This window comes from Telopea speciosissima, chromosome 5, assembly GCF_018873765.1.
Source record: "Telopea speciosissima isolate NSW1024214 ecotype Mountain lineage chromosome 5, Tspe_v1, whole genome shotgun sequence".
In the NCBI taxonomy this organism is placed as follows: Eukaryota; Viridiplantae; Streptophyta; class Magnoliopsida; order Proteales; family Proteaceae; genus Telopea; species Telopea speciosissima.
The window spans coordinates 13387898-13411933 of record NC_057920.1 but is presented as its reverse complement, the minus strand read 5'-3'; the positions used below and the strand labels follow the sequence as shown (position 1 = coordinate 13411933).

Here is a 24036-nt window from a genome sequence, read left to right as displayed (position 1 = left end):
AACCATATCCATATGATCTATCGGTACAAGACTTTTTCCATTGTTTTGCTTAAAAAAAAAGTAAAACATGTAGATGAAATAAAAAAAAATTTAAAAAAAAAAAAAAAAAAAAAAAAAAAAGAAGCAAAAAAACGAGAAGAGAATATGTAGTAAAGTAATGGGTTTGTAAAACTTCCTTTGGAGCATTCGAATGAATATGAAATCTATTAGTACGAAGAAAAATTTTCATTCAAAAAGATGAGAGGTTTTGTGCACGATTGTGTGTGATGCACGATCATGCATATTGTAATCGTCAGATGGGAATGACGAAGGTGCACCGTAAACTCTCATCCCTCATCCAATGATTGTGTACATAACTATTCATAATGCATGATCATTAAAAGGACAAAAGTTTTTGTGTGTATGATCCACAACCATGTTGTTACGTATCCATCTTGGAGAACCGTACATTAGGCTTGCATGGCTAATAGTAATTAGGCTTATCATATCATTATTAATTAGATAAGTTATTATGTAGGTATGAGGGTTATTAATTTATTAGTAGTAGGGAGTTTAACATTAGTCTATATACGGTAGTCGGATGTAAGGGAGAAAAATCTAGGGGAATGAGTGGGTAGTTATAGTAACTATGCTATTTTGTAGTGTTGGAAAGGATGAGTGAAGAGGACATGGATAGACTTGGGTACCGTTTGATAATCTTATGTTTCTAGTGTTTCTGTATACCCAAAAAATCGTTTGATCAATTTGTTTTGTTTCATGAGTTTTTTATACCATAAATCAAAATTTATGATCATTTATGTGAAATGTAACAGATTTGTAGAAACCAATTGTTTCTACCATTTTTTGTACCAATTGAAAAAAGTATTGCCCGGTAAAAAAAAAAGGAAAACATCCATCTCTCAAGGGTGTTACCATTTAGGATTTCGACTCTTTACTCGAACCAGAGTGTGCCGCAAGTGGGTTATAAAATACAGGAATTCCAAACTGAGTTTTTCACCTCAATTTAGAAAATCTGGATTCTTCAAATTTCCTTCACATCATCATTAAAGGTGGAATGGGAGTCCGCGTTAGCGTAATCTATTTTAATGTGACATAATTATGTTTGGTAAAGGATAAAGATGACTCTCTGTCTTCTTATCCAGAATCCAGAGAGGATTCTAATCCCTTTAATGGTATTAAAAATTGCAACTTGCTCACCCTTTTTCTCTGACCTGACGGCTCTCCCATTCAGGATATTTTTGAAACTTGTCGCTCAGTATCAGATCCTGGCGCCCATGGTTTTAGTGTACGGTATCGAAATGATTATCAGCAATATGTAAAATTGATAAATCGATCACGATCAGATGTATCAGATAAAATTATTTTTAAATTTTTTAAAAAAAATAAGTTTTTAATCATTTTACCCTTTTCCATATCGTGCTATCGATATGGTATTGGCATGATATCATTATTGATGACTAACAAAATTGATACATATTGTCCATATGTATCGTTCGATACAGGCAATACGATACCGATACTTAGAACCATGGCGTCAGATCCTAATCACTATTATTATAGGGATCGGTATCAGATTGGAGGAATTGTCCAAATGGTAATTACTAGTTACTAGACATGTGTGACATAGAGCCACATGACTAAGGTTTTAAAACTTGGTATCAGGAACAGAATCGATCAGAGAGGATTTTGATCTGAATCAGATTACAGTTTAAGAATCATGAATCAAAGCTATTTTATAATGAAAATTGAACCGATTAGGAATCAGAAATCAACCCATGAATCGATCTGATTCAAGATAATTTATAAAAAAAAATAATTAAGAATTGATCGATCCGATTCTAATTCAAGAAGCAACGATTAGAAACAGTGAAAATCGATTGACATCGGTGTTAGTCAATTCTAATCCAAATCAGCTGATTCACGAATCCAATTCCTAATCCTTAAAACTATGCACATTATGGTAATCTCATCTGAATGAGGTATGAATATTAAGATTAGTAGATACTTGGGCACCCTCTCTTCTAGGGGTTAACTTTTAAGGATGAGTTCTACCATATCCTAAGACCTTAACCGTCTCATGCAGCCTTGATTAGATAGACTACTTGGAATTTGCCAACAATTCTTATCTTTCTTCGACATTTGTCTTTAAGATAAGAACGAGCAGACAGTAAGGCCCACCGACAGGCTCATCTTATACCTGAAGCATCTCACAGATCAATTCTCACTGTAGAAATTAAGACAGTGTTGTTAGTTTGATACTACTCAAAGACTTGAATTCTGAAAGTTTAATTGGCTTCTATCTGATGGGTTCGCTAATGGGAGGATGGAACTCCCCTGTTCCAGATCCTAAATCTGGTAATTAAGCTTACAAATCCCTCATCCATCCATGCTTTTAATTTCTTGTCTCACCAGTTTTTAACATTTAGTACTGGGTCTAATTATTATTTCAGCTAAATACCAGAGGAACAGATCATTCACCCAAGAAGAAATTGAAGCTTACTGGAAATCGAAGAAGACAACTACAGAGGAGAAAGAACATCTCACGACTCTCTCTACTCTGCAAGAGATCACTAAGCAGGTTTAGTATAGCTATCCATTCTGATGCTCTGCTTTGCATATCCCAACTTCCAATTAAGATTTTTTCGCGTAATTAATTTCTGAGTCTCAAATGGTATACTAATCATTGGGTTTTGTATTGTTTATGACAGGAAAGTGGAGAAAAAGAATCAGCAGTAAGGGTTCAGAAATCAAATTCCCTTCCTCCAAACAATATAAGGGAGAGTGATGATCTCACAAATGTGGTCTCTAAAACTGATGATCCAGAGAAGATCATAAGGAGTAATGCCTGGTTAGTAAGCTTGTTTCAACCTAATTAGATGAGTTTTAATTAATAGTCTGTATGTATATGTTATGTATGTCTCGAATTCTTGTATTTGTTTTTAAGATTGATCCGCTTCAATATTTTTTGTGGCGATTCGCATGGGATTTTTTCTGAGATTTGTGATAGTAGCGGAGGGCTTGGGTCAATAAGATCGACCTGTTTGGAGGAGTATTTGTATGTACTTAGGGTAGGGTTTTTTGGATGAGAGCTTGCAGTGCCGTTTTGGGTGTTCTTGAGAGATCATTACATTAAATAATGAAACATCTTTAGTTTCAGCCATCCGAACCACGTTAAATCTTTGTGTCGTCTTGTTCTGTTTTTGTTTTTGTTTCGTATTTTCTTGGTCTTTGTTCTTTACAGTATCAGCCTGAAGAGTTTTTAATTTGTGCTATATTTGTAATCTACACAGGTGGACTAGGAGCAATTTGGCGTTTCTGAATGAACCTCCAGTGATTTTAACAGATGCTCCTTCCTACAAATATGCATCACAGTATCATATTACCAACTTCAGTTCCCCCCTGAAATAATTACCTGAATTAAGAGTTGCTTAAATGAAGATTGTAAAGTGTGGATATGTTTTAGTCTCACAGATTTCACTCAATTAAGGGAAGAGTAGGCTAATAATGCCATGTCATGACCTTGAATTGAGATGATGATGATGATCACTGTATATACAAGGATGGTTTGTAATAAGTAATCTGACAGTCGGGTTATTTAGTTTGATGATGAATGGATTTGCTACTTCTAAGTTTGATTTCAGTTCTTCTTTTTTGCCATTTTTATTAGATCTTTGGTTCAAGAATTTCTCCAATAAATTAAAGCAACCATAGGTCAATAGATCCAATTTTTAATGAATTAATTGAGAAATTAACTGGATTTAATTATTATGATTGAGGTGATTAATAAACGACAAATCCTAACCTAGTAACACCAATGTTGTTCCACGAATCCGGTCCTACCGATGACAAGTAGGTGGGTACTCATGGTTTTAAATCACATCATATCAAGTAAGGGAGGTTAAGGTTGTAAAATTATGCCAAGGTGGGCCCACAATCGGAGCTAATATACCACCTAAAAATCCAGTCTGTGGATGGTCAATACGTGGCAAGATCCAAAAGCAATTAGCAAAAATTACAGCCCACAATCTCTGAAGCTATGAATCAATAACTCACGGAGCATAAAACCTTAAGGGAAAATTATGTGTACACTCCATGTATTATGGCCCAATTGTTTGATACACTCAATTTTTTAAACAATTACTTGGTATCCCATGAAATTTGATGATGTTAATCTGCTGTTAGTATTTGAATGGAAAAGTCTATTTTATCCTTATCACCTTGTCAATTGAACATAGCAGAGTTAAAATTACCAAACCACAAACCACTCATGCCACCCTCACCATCGTCCTGCGACTGCCATCCCCGCCACCCTTGACCTACACTCCCATCGACCACCGCCAAACCCACCCCAAGCCCCAAATCTCCTTTCCCCCTTTTAATATTTCTTCCTCTTCTTCTTTGAATTCTCGGCTTTGGTGCTTGGACATCGCTACCACACTTCATCGTTTTTAGGAAATCTTGTACATTTTGGGTCTTGAAAATCATTTTGAAACAAAATCCCTATTTTGTAGCTCGTTCTGGGAGTTGAAATGAATGGTAGTGGAATTTTCGATGATTTTTCCCCTTTTTGTGTTATGTTTTGGATCTGAAAATCTTGGCTGCAACTGGAAGGCTGTGATCTCTGATTTCTTCCCAACTCGTCGCCACTATATCCGAATGCGACGAATCTGACACCTCTACGGTTGATTCCGACAGATGGGTCAGCTTCCAAACAACAACATCACCGCCTTTTGCAGCTCCGACATCTCCTACGTTCAATCTGGTGAAGCCCTTGGTGGCTTAGACGAACTCGACCCATGACAACCCTGCCGCAAGTTGTGGAGGGATAGGTTGGAAACGGGGACTAGAGTTTCAATGAATTTTCAATTTTAGGTATGGTTTGACAGGGACGGGTGATGGCTGGGACAAGTTGCAGGGGAAGAAGAAGAAGTGAGAATTAAAAAACCTAACCCTCATGTGAGAACGCAAGCCTCAAAAGTCCTAAAATCACCCAACCCAATTGGAAGAAAAAGAAGAAGAAGGGGGATTTTTTTCAACCCATGATGTGATCACAAAACACGGTGATTGACTAACAGACAAGGGTTACTTGTAAGAAATCGTAAAATGTAAAGGTTGTTCAAATAATAGTTTTAAAAGTTGGAGTTATCAAGCGATTAGGCCATAATACATGAGATGTATAAGTAATTTTTCCAAATCTAAATCTGACATAAGTGTCCGAACAAGACCGACATCAATCATTCCCCATTAGAAAACAGGGGACGGAGTTGCATCGTCCATGTCCACAAGCCGGAGCCGGGTCACGTTATGATACGGTGGCATTTTAATGTGGGCATGCTTGGGTCGGTCTTGCATCCTTGAAAGGTTTGATCACCTCCTCGCAATCGCATCCATGCATTTAATGCATCCATACTCAAGCCAATCCTTCTCGGATCGCAAGCTACTGACAATCACATCATGTCAGATCAAACCACATCCTCCGATTCACCTGTAAATACCTATAAATATGAAGTAAGGACCTTAGGTAAAAGGATTGGACACAATTGGATCTGGACAACACTCGACTATGGTCGACACATCTTGGTCTAGCAGAATCTCTCTTTTCTCTTGCTCACTCACCCCTAATCTCTTGACTTCAACTCTGGTTGCTCTGAGAACAGATTTTGACATTGGCTTCGGTCCCTCTCTTGTGTTTATTCTCTTGGTTGCAACTCCATCCATTTGAAGGCTAGCATCACCCTGCAGGTTTCACTCACATCAGGAGCCTCTAGATATTAATTTATAGAGAATGACAGAAGCATCCGTCTGGCAATTGTTATATTTACCAAAATACCCTTGGACTTGCCAGAATGTTTAGGTAGGCCGGCCCAGCGACCAGGGCCCAAAAACTGAAAATCCCGGGAATTGTAAAGAATCTAAAGATTCAATTGGCTTAAAACTTGCCACAGCTACAAAAGCACACCCACCACAGAAAAAGAAAAGAGGTCTCAAAATTCTCTTTCTTCATCCCTCTCTCTCTCTCTGCTTCTCTGTGAAGTGTGAACTGCATTATTCGTCTGTGCTTTCTACGAACTGTGGCATTGGGTTTATGGTTTTAAGATTTTAAGATTTCGATGTCTACTTCATATGTCGTTCCAGCTCCCATCAGAAGTGCAGTGTTCATTAATCCCCACAGACATCGATTCATATTGCCCCAGAGGACTTATCGGCACAGTAAGAGATTTTTTTTTGTTGAAATTCTCTGTGTTTTTGCGTTCCATTTCAATAGTTGAAAAGCTGAAACTCTCTGATGTCGTCTTCTCCCCCACTTTCTCTTCTTAAGGAAACAAATGCGGAATGCTTAGAAGGAATTTCGCCTTGAAGGGAATCGTTGTTGCAGGTGTTTCGGTTGTCGGTTCTTCTCTGAGTACCAATCCCGTCCAAGGTACCACTCTCTGTCCTCTGTTTGAACTTATGGTGGAAAGGAGGCCTGACAACTTAATTATGTTGCATATTACATCTTTCCTTTCAGATAACTGTTAAATTGAATAGATAAAAACTAATTTCTTGTCTTGCTTTTCTTTTGAAGGATTTTAAGCACATTTTCTAGATAGTTATTATTATTAATTTTTTTTGGGATAGATTTTTCTAGATAGTATTGGATAACAAACTTACTGTTCGAAATGGTTTAATATATCTTATTTGCAGGGATGGAAAGATTACCTTTAAAGCCAGAAGGCTATGATTTTTGGATGTGGAGAGGTCATAAAATACATTATGTAGAACAAGGAGAAGGGTTTCCTATTGTTCTCATCCATGGGTTTGGTGCTTCTGCATTTCACTGGAGGTTCACTTCCCCCCCCGCCCCTCTATTCTGCACCATGTTCATTGGCATATACTTAAAACGTGCCATGAAAATTTAAAGAATCTTTTTTTTTATTTTTTTAATAATAATATCATCAGCATTGGATACCGTTGGAGGATATCCCCTGGTGCAAGTAAATTATAGATTATTATCTGCTTTTTTTGCTATATGTTTCAGTGTTGGAAGTACTGCTGCTGATTTTTAGATGATTAGTTTGGTTTATTGAAGTTACAGAATTATTGATATTTGTATGTTGCAAAATCTGTGTAAATTATCATCTTGCCCTGCTAGGCAATGAGATCTGTGAATCTAGCTTGTAAAGCATTCTCTTCTGGGAGTTAAATTCGACAGTGTCATCTTTCATTCCAGACCTGAAACATGTTAAGATGGAATAACAAACACTAGTTACTTCTGCATGTTCAACCTGATAAATGTATTGACTGGATTGTTATGCTGTTGTTTGGTATCAGCTTTGAATTCTCTTCTTGAAGGTGCTACTGATTCGTTCCTTTAATGTGGTGCCTTTTGTTATAAATCTCTTGTACGTAACTAATACTTTCATTTTTCCATGTTAGCAGATACAACATTCCAGAGTTGGCTAAAAGTTATAAAGTTTATGCTATAGATTTGCTGGGATTTGGTTGGAGTGAAAAAGCATTAATTGAGTATGATGCCATGGTATGGAGGGACCAGATTGTGGATTTCATGAAGGAAATTGTAAAGGAACCAGCGGTTTTAGTTGGAAACAGGTAGATCTTACAAAAAAGCAGGCATTGTTGTTTAGCTTTTGAACATCTTCTAGGATTCTTGGTTTTCTGCATTGTTTACTTTTCTTTGGTTAAAAAATAATCCAGTCTGCTCCCTTCATTTGATCTGTTTTGATTGTTGAGTTGGTTCACATTTCTATAGAAACTGCTTCAGTTCTTAAATGTTTCAGAGAAAGATAAAACATTAGTTTTGAGTTATTACCCAAGTAGTAAGCCTAGTTTAGGTGCTGTTGTATAATGATGACAACTAATGACTACAACCATTTACTGCACTGCAAGGCAGTAACTACACTCCAAATGACAGTGCGTCTGCTTTTTAGACCTCCTATAATATTATTTTGTTATCTCAGAACAGGAACAAGAAAGCATACAGGAAAAAATGATCATATGTATCATATGCATGGCATAATCTAGAAAGTATCTCCAATTGAAAGAACCAATGTCATGGAGAAAACAATAAGAGTTCCACAATATGCTTAAGAAATATTTCGAGTGGATTTCTTTCGATGCTTTATGTTATTGTTCTTTTATGTGATTTTGCAATAATGGTGGTAGTTTCATTTCTATCTATCTGAATCTATCAATTTAACTAAGCCACTTTTGATCAGCTAGATGATTCCTGTTTCCTATTCCTCTCTATAGGACCATATCTTGTATTAAATCAATGAGTATCCGTGTGTTTTGTCACTACTGAAGCCCAATCTTGTTTCAGCCTTCTCTTGCCCTTTTGAAGCTTCAAGTTGCCCCATCTAACCTCTTATAGTTGTACTGTTTACACACTCATGGATCTTCATTGTACATGACCTACCGTCTGAGTTGACCTCCTCTTGTAACCTATATGTGCTTCTGGTTCCCTTAATGGATTCACTTCTAATTCTATCCTTTATAGACTTGTCACTCTTCTATCTCAAGAACCACATCTTGCCTATGCTAGTCTTATCTGTTTTTTTTGTTGATCAAAAACCATTCTGCTCCACATAGTATGGCTCATCTTATGACTATTTTATAAAATGTTTCCTTCAATTTTATTGCTTGTGCTAGTCACGCAGCACGTCAGAAGCAATCCACCCACTCTGATCCTCTTAGCAACATCTTCTTCAACCTTTCCACACTGTATGGATGATTGGACCTATCTAAAATAAATGGGTGTGGGGTCTCTCTTTGTTGCCAATCTTAATCACTCCACTGTGTCTGTATTCTTATTAATACTTCACTCCAGAGATTCTGTATGATTCTAAAACATCCTGCCATTGTCCTAACTTGTCAAACACTCCACTCAACTCTTACAAATCTAAATTATATCACCAGAAAACAACATTCATCATGGTACCTCCTATATATGCCTAGTGAACCTATTCATAACTGAATACCAAAGAAGAGGGGGGGGGGGGGGGGAGAAGGCCCACTCATAAGTCATAACTGAGGCAAAGAGATACAGGCTCAATGCGGTTGATTTATCTCCCTTGTTCTTGTGAATAGGAGCCACAATGCTTTTCCTCCATTGATCACATTTCACTGTTTCCATGGTTGTGTTGAAACATTTAGTTTAAATAAAACATTTTCCCCTGTGCATTCCCGCCCTCAACTGGGAGGCCAACTGGTCTTAGGTCCTTCCTTGTCCTCAACTTTGTTAATGCCTATTTGACTTTAGGAGTTTATTTAACTTGATTCTACATCAAGGTTTCCTGATTCCTCCAATACGAACATTCCTCAAGATCCTTAGTACTTCTGAACACACCCATATACAAGCTCCTCCAACTGTCTTCAGTCTCCTCATCCTTAACTAGGACTCTTTGATCCTCACTTAATGCATATAACAAGTCACATGCATCTTCCTCTCAAATAGTATTTGTTTTAACACATATTTCCTTGAAAGAGGTTATCAAAATAATATTTTAATGAATTCTTAATGGGTTCCTAGGTTCAGTAACAAATAACCACAGAAACCACCCACAATGTAGAACCATAGGGAGTATTGAATAAGACCAGAATAGGAAACTAACAGTGACTAACAAACCAGAAATCTGCTGGTCATGAAACGAAGGTCGAATACCCTAGTATAGGAAAACAAGACCTCAAAATATGGCTGCAATCCAATGCTCAGATTAGGGCATATGAGCAAGGTACTGAGATGAGTAAGTAGCCTCACAAATGAGTAACTTACTAATAACTAACAAACTGACCAGCAGATGGCACTCTAGCCTTGGTCGAAGGTAAGGTACTAACAATGGATTAACACTTCAAAATTCTGTGGATAATCATTGGTAAGATGTGGAGATAACACCACAGTTCTGAACTTAGAAACTAGGGCTGTATAACCACTTACGAACTTGAAGGAGTTCCAGCCATTGGATGTGACTGAAACTGAGGTCGATGGAAGGTCCCAAGGTAGGACTACACCCTCAAAACAATGGTTGAAGTCTGATGGCCAGAATAGAAGTTGTAGAGGACTGAAGGTCTGCTGCAAAATAACACCACAGAGTAGGTGCCACAGGTCAGAGAAGATGTAGCAGTGTCTTCTCCTTGTAGTAGCTTGATGATAGCAACACCTTCATTTCCAGAATAGCAAGTAATATCACTGCTGTAACAGGTATCAACACTCCAAACAACAGGGTTGCAGTAGTAATAAAATAGAAATAAAAGAGAAGAAGGGTGGAATAGGGGGATATGACTAAGGCATCTCACCTATGGCCTCACTCAGTCTCTCACCAACCATGACGGAGTCTCACCGCCACTGTTTCTCACAGCAACCAAGGCAAAAGTCAAAACAAACTTCATTCATTAAATCGGGGTGCTTGAGCTTTATGGCTTTTACAAATTACAATATAAAGAGTTGTATCCTACTTCTAAAGGAAGGTAAGAAGATGAAAACTACCAAATAAAGGCCCACACATGTGGTGGTGGATCCTCGGACAAGAAGTAACTAATATATAGAAACTAAAGGTACTTCTAAATAACAAAATAGAAACCAAACTGACTGTGTAGTAGTACTACAATATGGACCCCACGATTCTGGTTTTTAGTGAACCAGTAACACCCAGACCACGGCTGGTCTGGCCTGAACCAAAAGATGGTCCAGTTGAAGAACCGTGGCCTATTGGAGGGCCTGGTTCTTCTTCTTCTTGCAGTGATACTGTTTGGAGTATAGCTTGTCTACATCAATTCCTTTTAATGTTATTCAGTGGTTACTGTTGCTTTTTATACCATGCTGAGAGTGGTTAACATGAAGTTCTATTTTGAAGCATTGGTAACACTGACCATGCCATCTATGGTTATATTTCAGTCTTGGGGGATTCACTGCTTTGGTTACAGCAGCAGACCTGCCTGAGCAAATCGCTGGAGTTGCACTACTGAATTCTGCAGGGCAGTTTGGGAATGCTAGTGGAGAAAGTGACACCAGTTCTGAGGAAACATACTTACAGAAGTTTCTTATAAAGCCACTGAAGGAAGTTTTTCAACGTATTGTTCTCGGATTTCTGTTCTGGCAAGCAAAGAGTCCTGCCCGGATTGAATCAGTCTTAAAAAGTGTATGGTCCTCAATTTCTACTCTAGCTGGTGATATTTCCTCTTTTAAAGCTTAATGGAAACGAATAGAACATAAAAATTGTGGATGTGTTTGAGTATTGGTGGACTGTGATTTCTCTAGACACAAAGATTAGCTTTGAGCTTGCCAAACTAGTCCCGTTACGAAAAGATAATGATATATTTCATTGATACTACCAAATGCAAATTTTATATCATTTGTGTTTTTGCCATTCACATGGCATACATTTTAAGTGAGATGCAAATATCTATCCTCTTCTGTAGTTGCATCTAGTCTACTGAAGGAGCCCAATTGTGAGAAGACGAGACAAAGTTTTATAGACAACTGTACATGTGATGAAAGTTATACAGTGGAAAAGAAGAAAAATCCAGAGCCAAGTTACATAAAAAATGTAAAAATAAAGCAAAGAAACCATAATTGAAATTCTAGCACCTTCTAATAGATTACACTAGAGTCGAGCTATTTGAACTGAACTTAATTTGATGATTGCAACCTTGTGTATTTCCTCCATTATTTCCTTCTCTTTCTTCTTTTCCTTCCACCATCGTCCTGGAGGTAGGGGGTGTGTGTGTGTGTTGGGGGGGTGGGGGGAGTAGATGAATAATGTTTAGGAGTCCCCCCCTCCACTCCTTTTCTCCAATGTCATTTTGGTATGCCAGATACTCACTAAATCAGTGGGAACCATTTAAGAGGTTTTTCTTGTTCCCTAAAGGGTAAACTAAAGTCTAAGCCCTGGCAGGGAATGAGTTTCTTACCACCGTGTTACAGTTTTAGATTGTCACTGCTTTGGAGTTCCTATTGTCTCCATCTTTACCACTGTGTGCTGATTTCATGTTCCATTAATAAATCTGGTCATTAACATTTCTTTTTCCAATATAGGTGTACATAAATACAACCAATGTGGATGACTATCTTGTGGAGTCGATAACAAGACCAGCCGCAGATCCCAATGCTGGAGAAGTTTATTACAGGTATGGAATTAAGTGTTCATTTATCTGTCCTGGGTGAGAGCCTATATGTTTTGGCCATATGATCGTAGCTAACAAACCTGGAATCTATAAATAACATTGAAACAGTACGAGTGGCAACCATTGACTTAATTGGTTAATGACCACCTTGGTCTTTCTTGTTCAACTTGAGGTCAAAATGTTGAGATTGAAGTTGAACTTACTCATTCCAAGCAATAGCTGAAGAATCCTGCATGATCCCACCAATTTCTTTTTTCCTTGTTCATGATCTTTTAACGGTGTGCGGATTTTGATTTGGCCCCATCTCAAAGTGACTTCCAGGAGTGTTTGGTCTATGATAAAAGTGACATGTTAGATTTCCAATATGTTGGATTAGTGCTTCAGTGTTCAAACCCATTTTACTATCACTACAATCATCATATAACCCATAGACACCCCTGTCTGTTCTTCTGTCCTCCAAATGAATGTGTTATATCAGATGTTTACAGAGATACGACCTGGATGCTGACATTGAATGTAAGACCCATCCATGGAGGGTTCCAATCCCCAACTGTCCCCGTATAATGGACTCCCCCCCCCCCCCCCTTTTAATTGGTGAAATTTTTTTTGCCCATTGTCATGGACATTTAGACAGGTCCTCAATATTGCCCTGTTCCTTCTATTAACAATGTGCTATGTTTTGATTTTCCAGATTAATGACGCGGTTCATGTCAAACCAGACCAAGTATACACTTGACAGCGTCTTAAGCAGACTCTCTTGCCCTCTATTGTTGCTTTGGGGTGATTTGGACCCTTGGGTGGGCCCTGCCAAGGCTCTGCGAATCAAAGAATTTTATCCTGATTCATCCATTGTGAATCTCCAGGCAGGGCACTGTCCACATGATGAAGTTCCAGAGGAAGTTAATAAAGCTCTTGTAAATTGGTTGTCATCTCTGAAACTCAATGCTTCTCTTCAGACTGTTTAACATGTACATCTAATAGGCACCTAAATATTGAAGACCCCCAGGTATTATTTCTGGGTTGAAATTTTGCTTGTAAACTAATTGTAACATTACTGTGTATAGTGATAATTAAAGTTTCATATAGGAAGTAATAGAAAACTTTAGCTACTATTATTAATTAAGGCGTTTCATTGGTGGTTCTCTTTGTTAGCTGACATGTACCATCATTATTGGACCAACAATTAGGCTACGGGTGGCTTCGTCTCGTCGCGAAGGAAGTAAAGGAAGGAGAAATGAAATCAAATCAATACCAACATTGCAAAAAATTTTGTAATCATCAATTAACATGACCATGTAACAAATTCTAAATGGAAAATCTTGTTGTAATCGAGGTTGGGTACAATATTCTTGCTTTTTTTTCTTTCAATAAGGGTAAATCTGTCTTTTCACATAAAAGCTACATTAATTTTCAATTTTGGAGGACCAATACTAGTATTTGGGAATTGGACCGATTCAGGCCGATTCCAATCCAGACTGATTTGATCCGATTTCGTAGTTTGACACCGAGGTTGAGACTAGAGAGAGGAAAGAGGAAGAGTTGAGGAAGTTGGAATTCGGTTCCTTTGCACGTACCAATAGGTGAACATACATCTCAAAGGAACCACTAATCCTATTTTTACCATTTACAACGGGCAGAAGAGTTTTTATGAAAATAAAATTAAAATGTGATTGGTTCTCAGATGTACGTTCACTACGGGGTTGGTACGTGCAGATGATCCGTGGGTGGGAGTGTTTGGTTATCATATTTGGAAAAAACTATATTCCCATGAGAGTGCATAACAAGGTCTTCTTTAAGCGCTCAAAGTATATAACCAAACCCACGACGGTCGGCGATGGCGAAGAGTAGAGTTTTGATAATCGGAGCGACGGGAAATCTAGGGTATCATCTCGCTAACGCAAGTCTCAGTTATGGTCATCCAACATTCGCTCTCGTTAGAGAATCCGCGTTTTCTCAGCCCGAGAAATCTCAGAAAATCGAAGCTCTCTCTAGTGCTGGAGTGAAACTCTTGAAGGTCTCTCTCTCATTTCCTTCCCTCGGCCCTTTTTGTCCTTCATATCTTCTCTTTAAATTGTTCTAGCTTCTGAAATTCAAATTTTTGCATGTCGGATTTTTATATATGATAGGGCTCGCTACAAGATTTCTCGAGCCTCATTGAAGCGGTTGAGCAAGTTGATGTAGTCATTTCTGCAGTTTCAGGGAAGCAGGTACTCGATCAGAAGCTCCTTATACGAGCTATTAAACAAGCTGGATGCATCAAGGTTACCTTCTTTTCCCTTGATTCTCTTATTATTTAAAGGGTTTATGGTAAATTATGAATATATTGCTTTATGCATAAGGCTTGTCTTGGCCACAATTGTTGTGTTATGCTCTCTATTAGACCCTGCGTCCTAGTTGAATTTCAATCTGACGGTCCACAACTCAGTAGACAACAGCAACAACAACATAGCCTTATTCCAACTAAATGGGGTTGGCTACATGGATCATTGCTCTCCAATCAGCCCCAGTTGAAGTCAGACAAGAAACACACAGCTTGGTAGACCTTGTGGTCAATTCTTTTTCCCAAATTAATAACAAGAAGAAACCTATATGTAACCAAAGGCGACCAATCTAATAGAAATAGTTCATTAGTATGGTAGATCACCACTTAAATCAGTTGGCACCAAGGTTTGAGAAATATTTTGCGTTTCGACCGAAATTTTTAAAACTCTATATGTTTTTGCTAGCTATTTTGTTTGGACATTTCAATGGTCCAATGGCTATATTTTGGTCCGAAACTTTTATTAAGCATCTCTAAATATATTGAAACATTTAGATTGTAAAAAAATTATACCAAAATTGTAATTTAGTTTCGTACCCTAGGTGGTAGTGTACGTCGTACCTTGCTATATACTTTTTAAAATTACTCCTATTTTATGCACAATTAAATATTAGCACACACAAAATTCAATGAAAGCAACTAAAATATGTATTAGGAATGAAGAAAAACCATTTAATATTACACAATGTCAAAGTGTTACATTTAGCTAACTTCAAGTGTACAATTAAAGTTAAAACACCCATACAAAACCATTCCTCCAACTCCATGTCAGTACCATAGAGTTTCGGGAAGACTCAAAACCTTTGGGAAAAAAGGGTATACCTCTAAGTTTGAATCTTGCACAAATCTTGTTCAACTGTGGCAAATCGTCTTTGTTGATGCATTGTAGTAGTCCTCATCATTTTGTTCCACCAAAAAATGTAGGTGATTTGGTCAAAAATACCAAATCTGGGGTTTTTTTTGGAGTTTTCTCCCTCTAACAGGTGAAACTACAATTCCCAAACAAAGGGAATAATTCCAAAGGGTAGATATGTGAACAACTTAAACATTAAAGGGTATATATCGTCCCCCTCCCCTCTAAGTATCCATAATATCAAACCCCTCCCCCAAGTTTTGAATAATGATAATGCCCTCCCCTACTTTTGAAAGATTCTATCAACCGTACCCTAAGTGGTTAACGGTGTTAAAACAGAAATTCAAAAGATGATATTACCCTTTAATTGGAGTTAAAAAAGGCAGTAGCCTTTCTCCCTTGCAACAGGGGAATTAAGAGAAAGAAGAAGGCGCCATGATTATGACAGTGATGTTACCTGATGGTTATGGATAGTTGCTCTGCTACTTTGGATGAAGAAAGCTTCAGTTGCATGATGCATAAACAGATGGGTCTTTATCCACCTGTGAACAGAACACGACTCAAGTAGTTTTACACCAACAGCAACATTCTAATTTGAGAGGGGATGCTGCTATTGCATTACCCTGCAGAGAGAGCAATATTCTGCCTATGGGCCTGGGCAAAGCTTCAATCATGATGGCCAGAGTGGGAGGGGTTCAGGCTTTAACATGATTCGGCAGAGTGAGCAAATAGACCCTCCATACCCTCCAAGTGGACGAACTTTGAACCTTAGCAGGAAAACACAAATATTAATCTCTGGTTCGCCTTCAAGTTGACAAAGTCAATCACTTTTTCATATGGGTGAGCCTATTACTGAATCACAAACAGTGGATGCGAAAACATCAAACATTACTTCAGTAGCTGAGTAGCTCTGCAAAATGAAAGCTTGTGGATTTAAACCTAACTTTGTAACAGTCACTGCAGTTCTGGCTAGTTGTAGTCACTCAGGGCTTATAGATCATGGTTGGAGGATTTTTGAATCAATGACATCAAATTATGGCATGGAACCCATGGTAGAACATTATGCTTGTATGGTGGACCTCTTAGGCCGTCTTGGGTATCTAAAAGAAGCACTAGAATTGGTCGCAAAAATGCCAGAACAACTTGCACCAAGTGTGTGGGGTGCCCTTCTTGGTGCTTGCAGGGTGCACAAGAATGTGGACATAGGAGCGATTGCTGCTCATCGGCTTTTTGACGTGGAGCCTAAAAATCCTAGTAATTACATTCCATTGTGTAGTATCTATGATTCTGTTGGTCGAATGGATGGATTTCTAAGGATAAGATCAAGGATGAGGGAACTAGGGTTAGTTAAAACACTAGGCTGTAGCTGGATTACCATTAAAAGTAAAGTTCATAGATTCTACCAAGGGGACATATCAGACACATCTCCATTAAAAGCTACATTCTTAATTACTTGCCCATGTATCTCTTTCCCTTTCATCAGGTGTCGTCCTCTTCCACCGGCATTTAGGATGCTCGCAACTGTTCTCAAATCAATCTTCACTCTTTCACGCTGCATTTTCCTAAAACAACCAAACACTTCTGTCAGATCTCCAGCTCTTCCAAATCCTGAAATCATCGAATTCCAGATGACGACATCCCTGTGAGACATTTTGACAAACAACCGATGGGCATTGATTAGGTTCCCACATTTAGTGTACAGACCCAGTACTGAACTCTCCACAACAACATGGTCTCCTAACCCAAGTTTAAATATCCACGTATGGAGATTCTTCCCCAAATGAGAATCTCCAAGTCTTGTACAAGCTTTAAAGATGGAAGGGAGCGTGAAGTGGTCTGGATGAAGACCCACCTTCAGAAACTCATTAAAATGGCAAGAGCTTCGTTAAAGAGAGAAATTTGGGGGAAGAAGACGCAAAAGGGGTTTTTTAGTTGAAGAGGGCAAATTTGGAATAAAATTACATTAAGGGTATTATGGGGTTGTAGAAAATTTGTAAATGCCCATGTCATCACTTAATGGCGTTTTTTAACGATTAGGGTATGGTTGATAGAATCTTTCAAAAGTAGGGGAGTGCATTATCATTATTCAAAACTTGGGGGAGGGGTTTGATATTATGGATACTTAGAGGGAAGGGGGATGATATTTACCCAACCTTAAATGATCTTTTGGAATTCCCAAGACATGGGGGGGGGGGGGGGAGGCTTCAAAAGACAATAACTGCTTCTAGGAAAAACTAAAAGACTTTTCAATACTACGTAAAACCCCCTACATTAATTAATCTAGAATGAAAATAAGCTACTACTAAGCCTAATCTGGTATGCCTTCCTTGTACCCACATTTTAGGTCCATTAAAGTGGCCCATTACAGAGAAAACACATGGAATCAAAGGCTCAATGCATACATAACCCAACCAAGGCTTATTTCCAATAAAATAAGCTGATTATGTGACTTATCTGCATCAATTCCATCATTCATTTTCATCATGCTGTTTTGCGCTTTCTTCGTTATTTAAAATCCTCTCCTGGAAGAGTCATATTTTTGCCTTTCAATGGTGATTTGTCTTTGCCAGCATATTGTGATTCAGATTGGGCCAGTTGCCTCATGACTCGTCGTTCTACCACTGGATATTTTACAATACTTTGCTTGTCTCACATCTCTTGGAAAACTAAGAAACAAGGTACTGTTACCCATTCCTTTGCTGAGGCTGAATACAGATCATTGGCTGCCATGACTTGTGAGCTCCTACGGCTCATGGCTCTTTTACTAGATCTTGGAGTGCTACTACAACAACCTATGCATCTCTTATGTGATAATCAAGCAACACTTCACATCGCTGCTAATCCTGTTTTTCATGAGCGAATCAAGCATATTGAAATTGATTGTCCCCTTGTTCGGGAGAGAATTCAGTCCAAAGATATTACCATTGTTTTTGTGACTCAGCTTGCTGACATTTTCACAAATGCTCTGGGTCATGTTCATTTTCATTCACTACTGGGCAAGTTGGGCATTACGGTTCTTCATGTGCCAACTTTGAGGGGGATTATTGATGTGATTCACTCAATCAAAAAGTCTCCTTTTGGTTGTATAGCTGTTGTACTTGTACCTTATCTTTCTTTTTTTTCTTTTTAATTATAAATCTTTGGATCTAATCTTGATGCTGACAATCCCTACAATTTTGAGTTTGTTTCTTGTAGTTTTATATGTAACTCCCTTTGTGTGTCAATACAAGATAGAGAAGAATTCTTATGGCAGAATTTTTACAATTCTTGATCCTTTGTATTAGAAAATGCAGACCTGATTTGGTTCCATATTTGGAGAAGTAAATATGCTGTCCAAACCTGGTCCAAGTCAAGAGGTCCAGGTCTGTTAGACTTGTGAGACAAAAATGTGCCACACTATGTCTACACATTGAATAGTTGAAACATGCTGGGAAATAAAGAAACAAGATAACCAGGAGAAGTAGATGATCACTTATGATGGGAAATAAATAAACAAGATAGTTGGGACAAGTACATGATCCCTTGGTGGGAGGATCATATGGTTTGATATTGTTTATTCTTGGGATTAGAAATAAGGGGTCACTTTTGAAACTCTCCAAAGTTTCAAAATTGTCTGTTTTTTCATGGTTTTTTTTTTTTTTGGGTGTGGAGGAGAGGGGGGAGTGGGAGGGGATAGAGAGGGAGGAAGAGATCACAACAGTCCAGCAGTATGTACCCCTGATAATACATCAAACTGGGTTCTGTGTCCATATCATACAATTTTAAAATATAGTGGGGGGAGGGAGAGGGAGAGGAAGGAAGCGAACACAACAGTCCGGAAGTATTTAGTATGGGAGGAGGGAGAGAGAGGAAGAGAACACAATAGTCCAGCGGAATGTACCCCTGATAATACATCAAACTGGGTTCTGTGTCCATATCATACAATTTTAAAATATAGTGAAGAAAAATGTTCATTGAAGTGGTATCAATATCTTATCTTCAGCTCATCAATTAAAGATAGGAAGGATATTTATGCCACTTTTGGAAGTTTACACATTATATACATGTGTATTTAGTATGGGATTGGAACAAGTATTTATGAAATTACCTGACAATTGAGGAGCTGCTTTTTTTTTTTTTTTTCTCTGTTTTCCAGATATTTGATGCTTGAGACAGATATTGTTAATGTAGAAAAAATAATTTTCAAGTTGGTGATTAATTTCTCCACTAAATGGCTTGCTAATCTGAATGTTGCAGAGGTTCATTCCAGCAGAATTTGGGGTAGATCCTGATAAGATTCAGATATCCAACCTTGCCTATGACTTCTATTCCAGGAAAGCTGAAATCCGACGCATTATAGAAACTGAAAGCATTCCCTACACATACATTTCCTGCAACTTATTTACAAGCTCTTTACTTCCAACACTAGCTCAACCAGGCCTTAGGACCCCTCCCAGAGACGAAGTCAAAATATTTGGAGATGGAAATACTAAAGGTCTTTCTAATTTATTTATCTTTCCAGCCGATGGCAATAACATTTGATTGGGTTCTTTGGAATTGAAAGTTGTGTGTGGTAGTCTGCGACTATATTGTAATTAGTCATGTTTATGTAATTTAAACTTTGGCCTTTGTGATTTGTGATTGAGGAATTCCCTTGCAGCTGTCTTCGTAAAGGAAACTGATGTTGCAACCTTTACGATCAACACAGTGGACGATCCCAGGACTCTAAATAAAGTATTGCATCTTAGGCCCCTGGGGAATGTTTACTCCATGAATGAGCTGGTTGAGATTTGGGAGACTAAGATTGGGAAGAAGCTTGAAAAGATCTATATATCAGAAGAGCAGCTTCTTAAGAACATTCGAGGTATGTAACGGTTTACATTATTGTGTAGTACTCAGAAAGCTTCCTGATGGAATTGGAACCAACAGTTATGCATAAATGGCCATTTCAAAATTTTCTTTTCTGCTTGATAATGGTCTGAAGAGGCTGAAAACTTATAGTTCCTGTATTTTAGGGTTAAATGATTAAGTTGCCATGATCTCTAGCAATTGAGGTTGGCTACAAGGATCCTTTTCGTTCTCTGTTTAGTGCCATGTCTTCTGTTAACTACTTAAAATCAAAAGCATACAACTTCAGCGAAGTCATTTTCTTCCTTCCCATTGTCTTTTAATAAACTCCAATTTGCACCATATCACTCCTTACTGGTAGATCTATTGACCATTTTTTAACAGCATCAAACCATCTCAGTTGGCTTTACTTCATCCTGTGATCTACTGGTGCTACGTGTAGTCTTTAGTTTCCTTGATTGCATTTGTCTTTGATTCTATCTCCCCCCATTCCCTTCTTATCTCAATTACACTATAAATATATATAATGTCATTGCTTTATTGCTCAATATTCATCTCAGGGAAGAATAATATTTGGTATAATACCGAACCCAGGTTAACCGATCCCTGTACAAATTATGTGGCCATGTCAGTCCATTTAAAGCCATAACAGCTGTTGTCCTTCTTACCATTTCACTCAGGTCATCTACAGTCTTTCTCTTGTCCATGTACAACCTTCGATTTCCACTGCATCACTCCTTTCAGGTGCATTGGCATGTCTTTGTTGCATATTTATGAATCATTGAAAAGACCTTTCTTGATATTTTTCTCCTATTGATGAAAATCCTATGTTCCCTTGAGTGTTTCATCTTTAGTTCTATCAGTCTTGGTTTTGCAACCCATTTCTTTTTTACCTAGATTTCAGCATCAAGCAGCATCAGTGTTCTTGTAGCAGCTGAAAAGTTTGGCCAAAATTTTCTCACCACCACTGCAGTTTATTTCTGGCCTTGTACTTGTCTTACAAAATTTACCCTCTTCACTTCATGCAGACAGCTCTAGATTTATTATCTTATTAATGATTGAACCAAAATAGTGAATATTTACTTTTGGGGTTCCTCTTGGTCACAATGTAAGTTTTTAACCAGTACATATTTATTCTTTTTGCCCTACAAATGTTCCTTATATTCTGTCCTGCTCCGACTCTCTTGAGATCTTTTGATCCAAGTGCCCCTCCTTAATTCTTACTATTTGGCAGCACCTTGACCCTAGTCTCATCCATTAAAATTAAATTATTCACGAATAGCATAGCTTGTGGGATTTCATCCATTAAGTCCAATAAACTCGTGCCAAGTAATTTGCTTTCCCTACTGCCCCTTGGGCACTGGATTTATGACGAAAAAATTCATACAACAAAGGTAAATCTCATGGCTGTCAGTCTAATAGTTGGGAAGATTTTAACCTAAAATTAGAGTTGTCACATCGTAGTTCATGACATTAGCCTATAAATATATCAGGCATTGTAGATTTAATGGCTGAACTTTTCTCGTCATGTATTCTGTTATTGCTCGGGATGGGCCCGTATTTTATCTTGACAGTGCTTCTTGTTTATGTTTTGTTTATGCCTACCTCTTTCTAAATAAAAGACAATTTCAAAAGTGGGTATTATATGTGTGCTCATGTTGCAGACACTCCTTACCCAAACAACATGGTGATGATCTTCATGTATTCTGCTTTCATAAAAGGAGATCATACTTACTATGATATCAAGTCATCCGGCGGTGTAGACGGCACTGGTCTCTATCCAAACGTGAAATACACTACAATCAGCGAGTATTTAGACACACTGTTGTAAGATATATTCTCTTCCAAATGCTGTGGTAGCCTTTTCTTTTTTCTTTTGTAATTGATAGAATCTTCATAAATATGAAATGTATGAACTAATATAGGCAGACTAGCAAGAAAGATTTGAACCAGTGGAAATGCTCCGGTAAAGATGAACCGATTCTTCACATTGAGAGGGATCTTGGATCCCCAGATCCACTAATCCACTGCATCCCACGGGACAATTGGTTTTATTTTTGGAGAAACAAGAAGGATGGCCATCGTGTGGTGACAAAAATTATGAGGAATTGACTTTTTCCACAGGTTAAATTACTATTCTCAATAATAGCATTTGACGAGGCTGGTAACCGTATGCTTCGACCTGCATTGAATGTTGGGCCATTGGTTGAAGATAAAAGTACACTGAACCCATATGAACTCCAATGCAGATCGTCTACGGCCCAGCTGCCCATAGCAGGTTGTGCGGTGCAGACTGGGCTGCGCATGCAATGACCACCTTACCCCTTGCCCGGTACCTTGTCTGAGTGGGGGTAAGACGGTCATTGCACCCTTGGCCTTGTCACGTCGCACAGGCTGCTACGGGCAGCTGGGCCGTAGGAGATCTGGATCTTATGAACTCTTACCATGATCAGATTGTATCCATTAAGCAAATATGGATCGATCAAGATTAGTTTCTCTGGAGTACTAAAGTTGAGTCTGCATGGTCATATGCAATGAATATTTTTAAATGCACTGGGAAAAGAGGAACAATGGGATTCAGATTGGATGAAATAATAGAGAATGTGGCATGCCTAAAATGACTTTTGGAGAGATGGAGAAGGAAGTCATAGAATTAGAGTTGATCACTGTATGGGAATGTACATCATACCATCTTAGGGTTCACAAATCCCTATAGGGTTTTTGTATTTTTTTCGGAAATACCTTTGCAATACCCACCGGCATCCATCTGAAAGCCGTGCGGTGGGTGTAGGAAAACTCAGTTAAATAGGGGAACACCTATTTAGTTGAGGAGATTCCCATGACCAGTGAAAGTGTAAAATGTCTTCATTGGGCAGTACATTTTTAAAGTTCATCCTCTTAGTCTCATGGCCACCGTTGGATGCTCAAGTGTGATACACCGTACTTGAGAGGATAAAAATTTGATCTTCTAGTATATCGGTGGCTAACATACTTAAAAGACTAAACTTGCCTTTTAAGTTAACAAACGTCAAAGCCTAAAGCCTTGAGTTTACAAACGTCAAAGGCTAAACTTGAGGCAAGTTACAATGGTGTAATAACGTGTCATCCCGTTAAAACTTCTCTTTTTATATTTTGGTAGAAATCCTGTTAAATCATTTCACATTATGATGTGATTCAAAATACATCAAATCTGGTGATTTTATTTTATTTTATTTTTGTAATCAATTTTTTTATTGAGATGAAAAAATAAATAAATTTTATATCTGAAAAATATATTAATAAAAGGGAAAGGGAACACTAATCAGTGTTGTGTGTGGGTGTGTACCTGTGTCCAGATACAATTCGGTGTGAAAAGACTGCTACACCCCTGAATCTTTCTACCTTTTCAGGAAATATGGTGGTCTTTTCGTGTCGGATTATGTCTAGGCATAGGTACATGACCACACACAGCACCGATTAACTTAAATGTTTTATGATTACAAAACCTTTTTCTCTTTTACGAAGCAATTTCATTTTCCTTTACTTGCAATCTCTTCTTGACAAGAAAGGAAAATGTTACCATCATCTCTATCTGTGTTGTTGATGGGTCTCAATTGAATCTATAACTCTCTCTCATTTATATCAATTTACGTTGATGTCTTGCATTACAAGAAAATAAAAAAACGTTGCTGTCTGTGTTGTTGATAAGGTTAGACTCCAATATTCTATAATTACATGGAAAGAATCTTAGGAATAACGTTGGTGTTCGTTTTAAGAGGGAGGGTGGTAGTGGCCACCGTGGGGTAGTTCATAGTTGGATAGGAGGACAATCCTACCACCTAAAATTTATGATGACAACTTGCCTTTATGCTCTTCTGTATTTTTTAAGTCTGCAATCCTTGTTTGATGCTTTCATTCGTAACCTCAAATTTTTCAG

At 38.0% G+C, this 24036-nt stretch overlaps 2 protein-coding genes and 3 long non-coding RNA genes across 5 annotated transcripts in view; 4 read left to right on the top strand and 1 right to left on the bottom strand.

The window, feature by feature from the left end:
- Window positions 1-4962, top strand: part of LOC122661433 — a 30615-nt gene extending 25653 nt beyond the window's left edge. The window contains exon 3 of the long non-coding RNA XR_006332885.1: window positions 4928-4962. This is a non-coding gene — a long non-coding RNA (uncharacterized LOC122661433). The remainder of the gene's footprint in view (window positions 1-4927) is intronic.
- Window positions 975-17158, bottom strand: LOC122661434. Its single transcript, XR_006332886.1, has 3 exons — window positions 16715-17158; window positions 9968-9972; window positions 975-984 (listed from the first exon to the last, which is right to left on the bottom strand). It is a non-coding gene; the product is annotated as an uncharacterized LOC122661434 (long non-coding RNA).
- LOC122661435 lies at window positions 2732-3352 on the top strand. Its single transcript, XR_006332887.1, has 2 exons — window positions 2732-2848; window positions 3291-3352. It is a non-coding gene; the product is annotated as an uncharacterized LOC122661435 (long non-coding RNA).
- On the top strand, window positions 6059-13205 carry LOC122661427 (pheophytinase, chloroplastic). The gene is made up of 7 exons (XM_043856812.1): window positions 6059-6210; window positions 6320-6421; window positions 6685-6823; window positions 7420-7590; window positions 10892-11135; window positions 12032-12123; window positions 12812-13205. Exons 1-7 carry the CDS (start codon window positions 6111-6113, stop codon window positions 13083-13085), a joined length of 1122 nt encoding a protein of 373 aa, XP_043712747.1. The 5' UTR covers window positions 6059-6110; the 3' UTR covers window positions 13086-13205.
- On the top strand, window positions 13912-22059 carry LOC122661430 (probable pinoresinol-lariciresinol reductase 3). The gene is made up of 5 exons (XM_043856814.1): window positions 13912-14134; window positions 14247-14381; window positions 19530-19767; window positions 19933-20136; window positions 21785-22059. The coding sequence occupies exons 1-5, from the start codon at window positions 13955-13957 to the stop codon at window positions 21949-21951; spliced, it is 924 nt and encodes a 307-aa protein (XP_043712749.1). The 5' UTR covers window positions 13912-13954; the 3' UTR covers window positions 21952-22059.
- Window positions 22060-24036: the final 1977 nt, after the last annotated feature.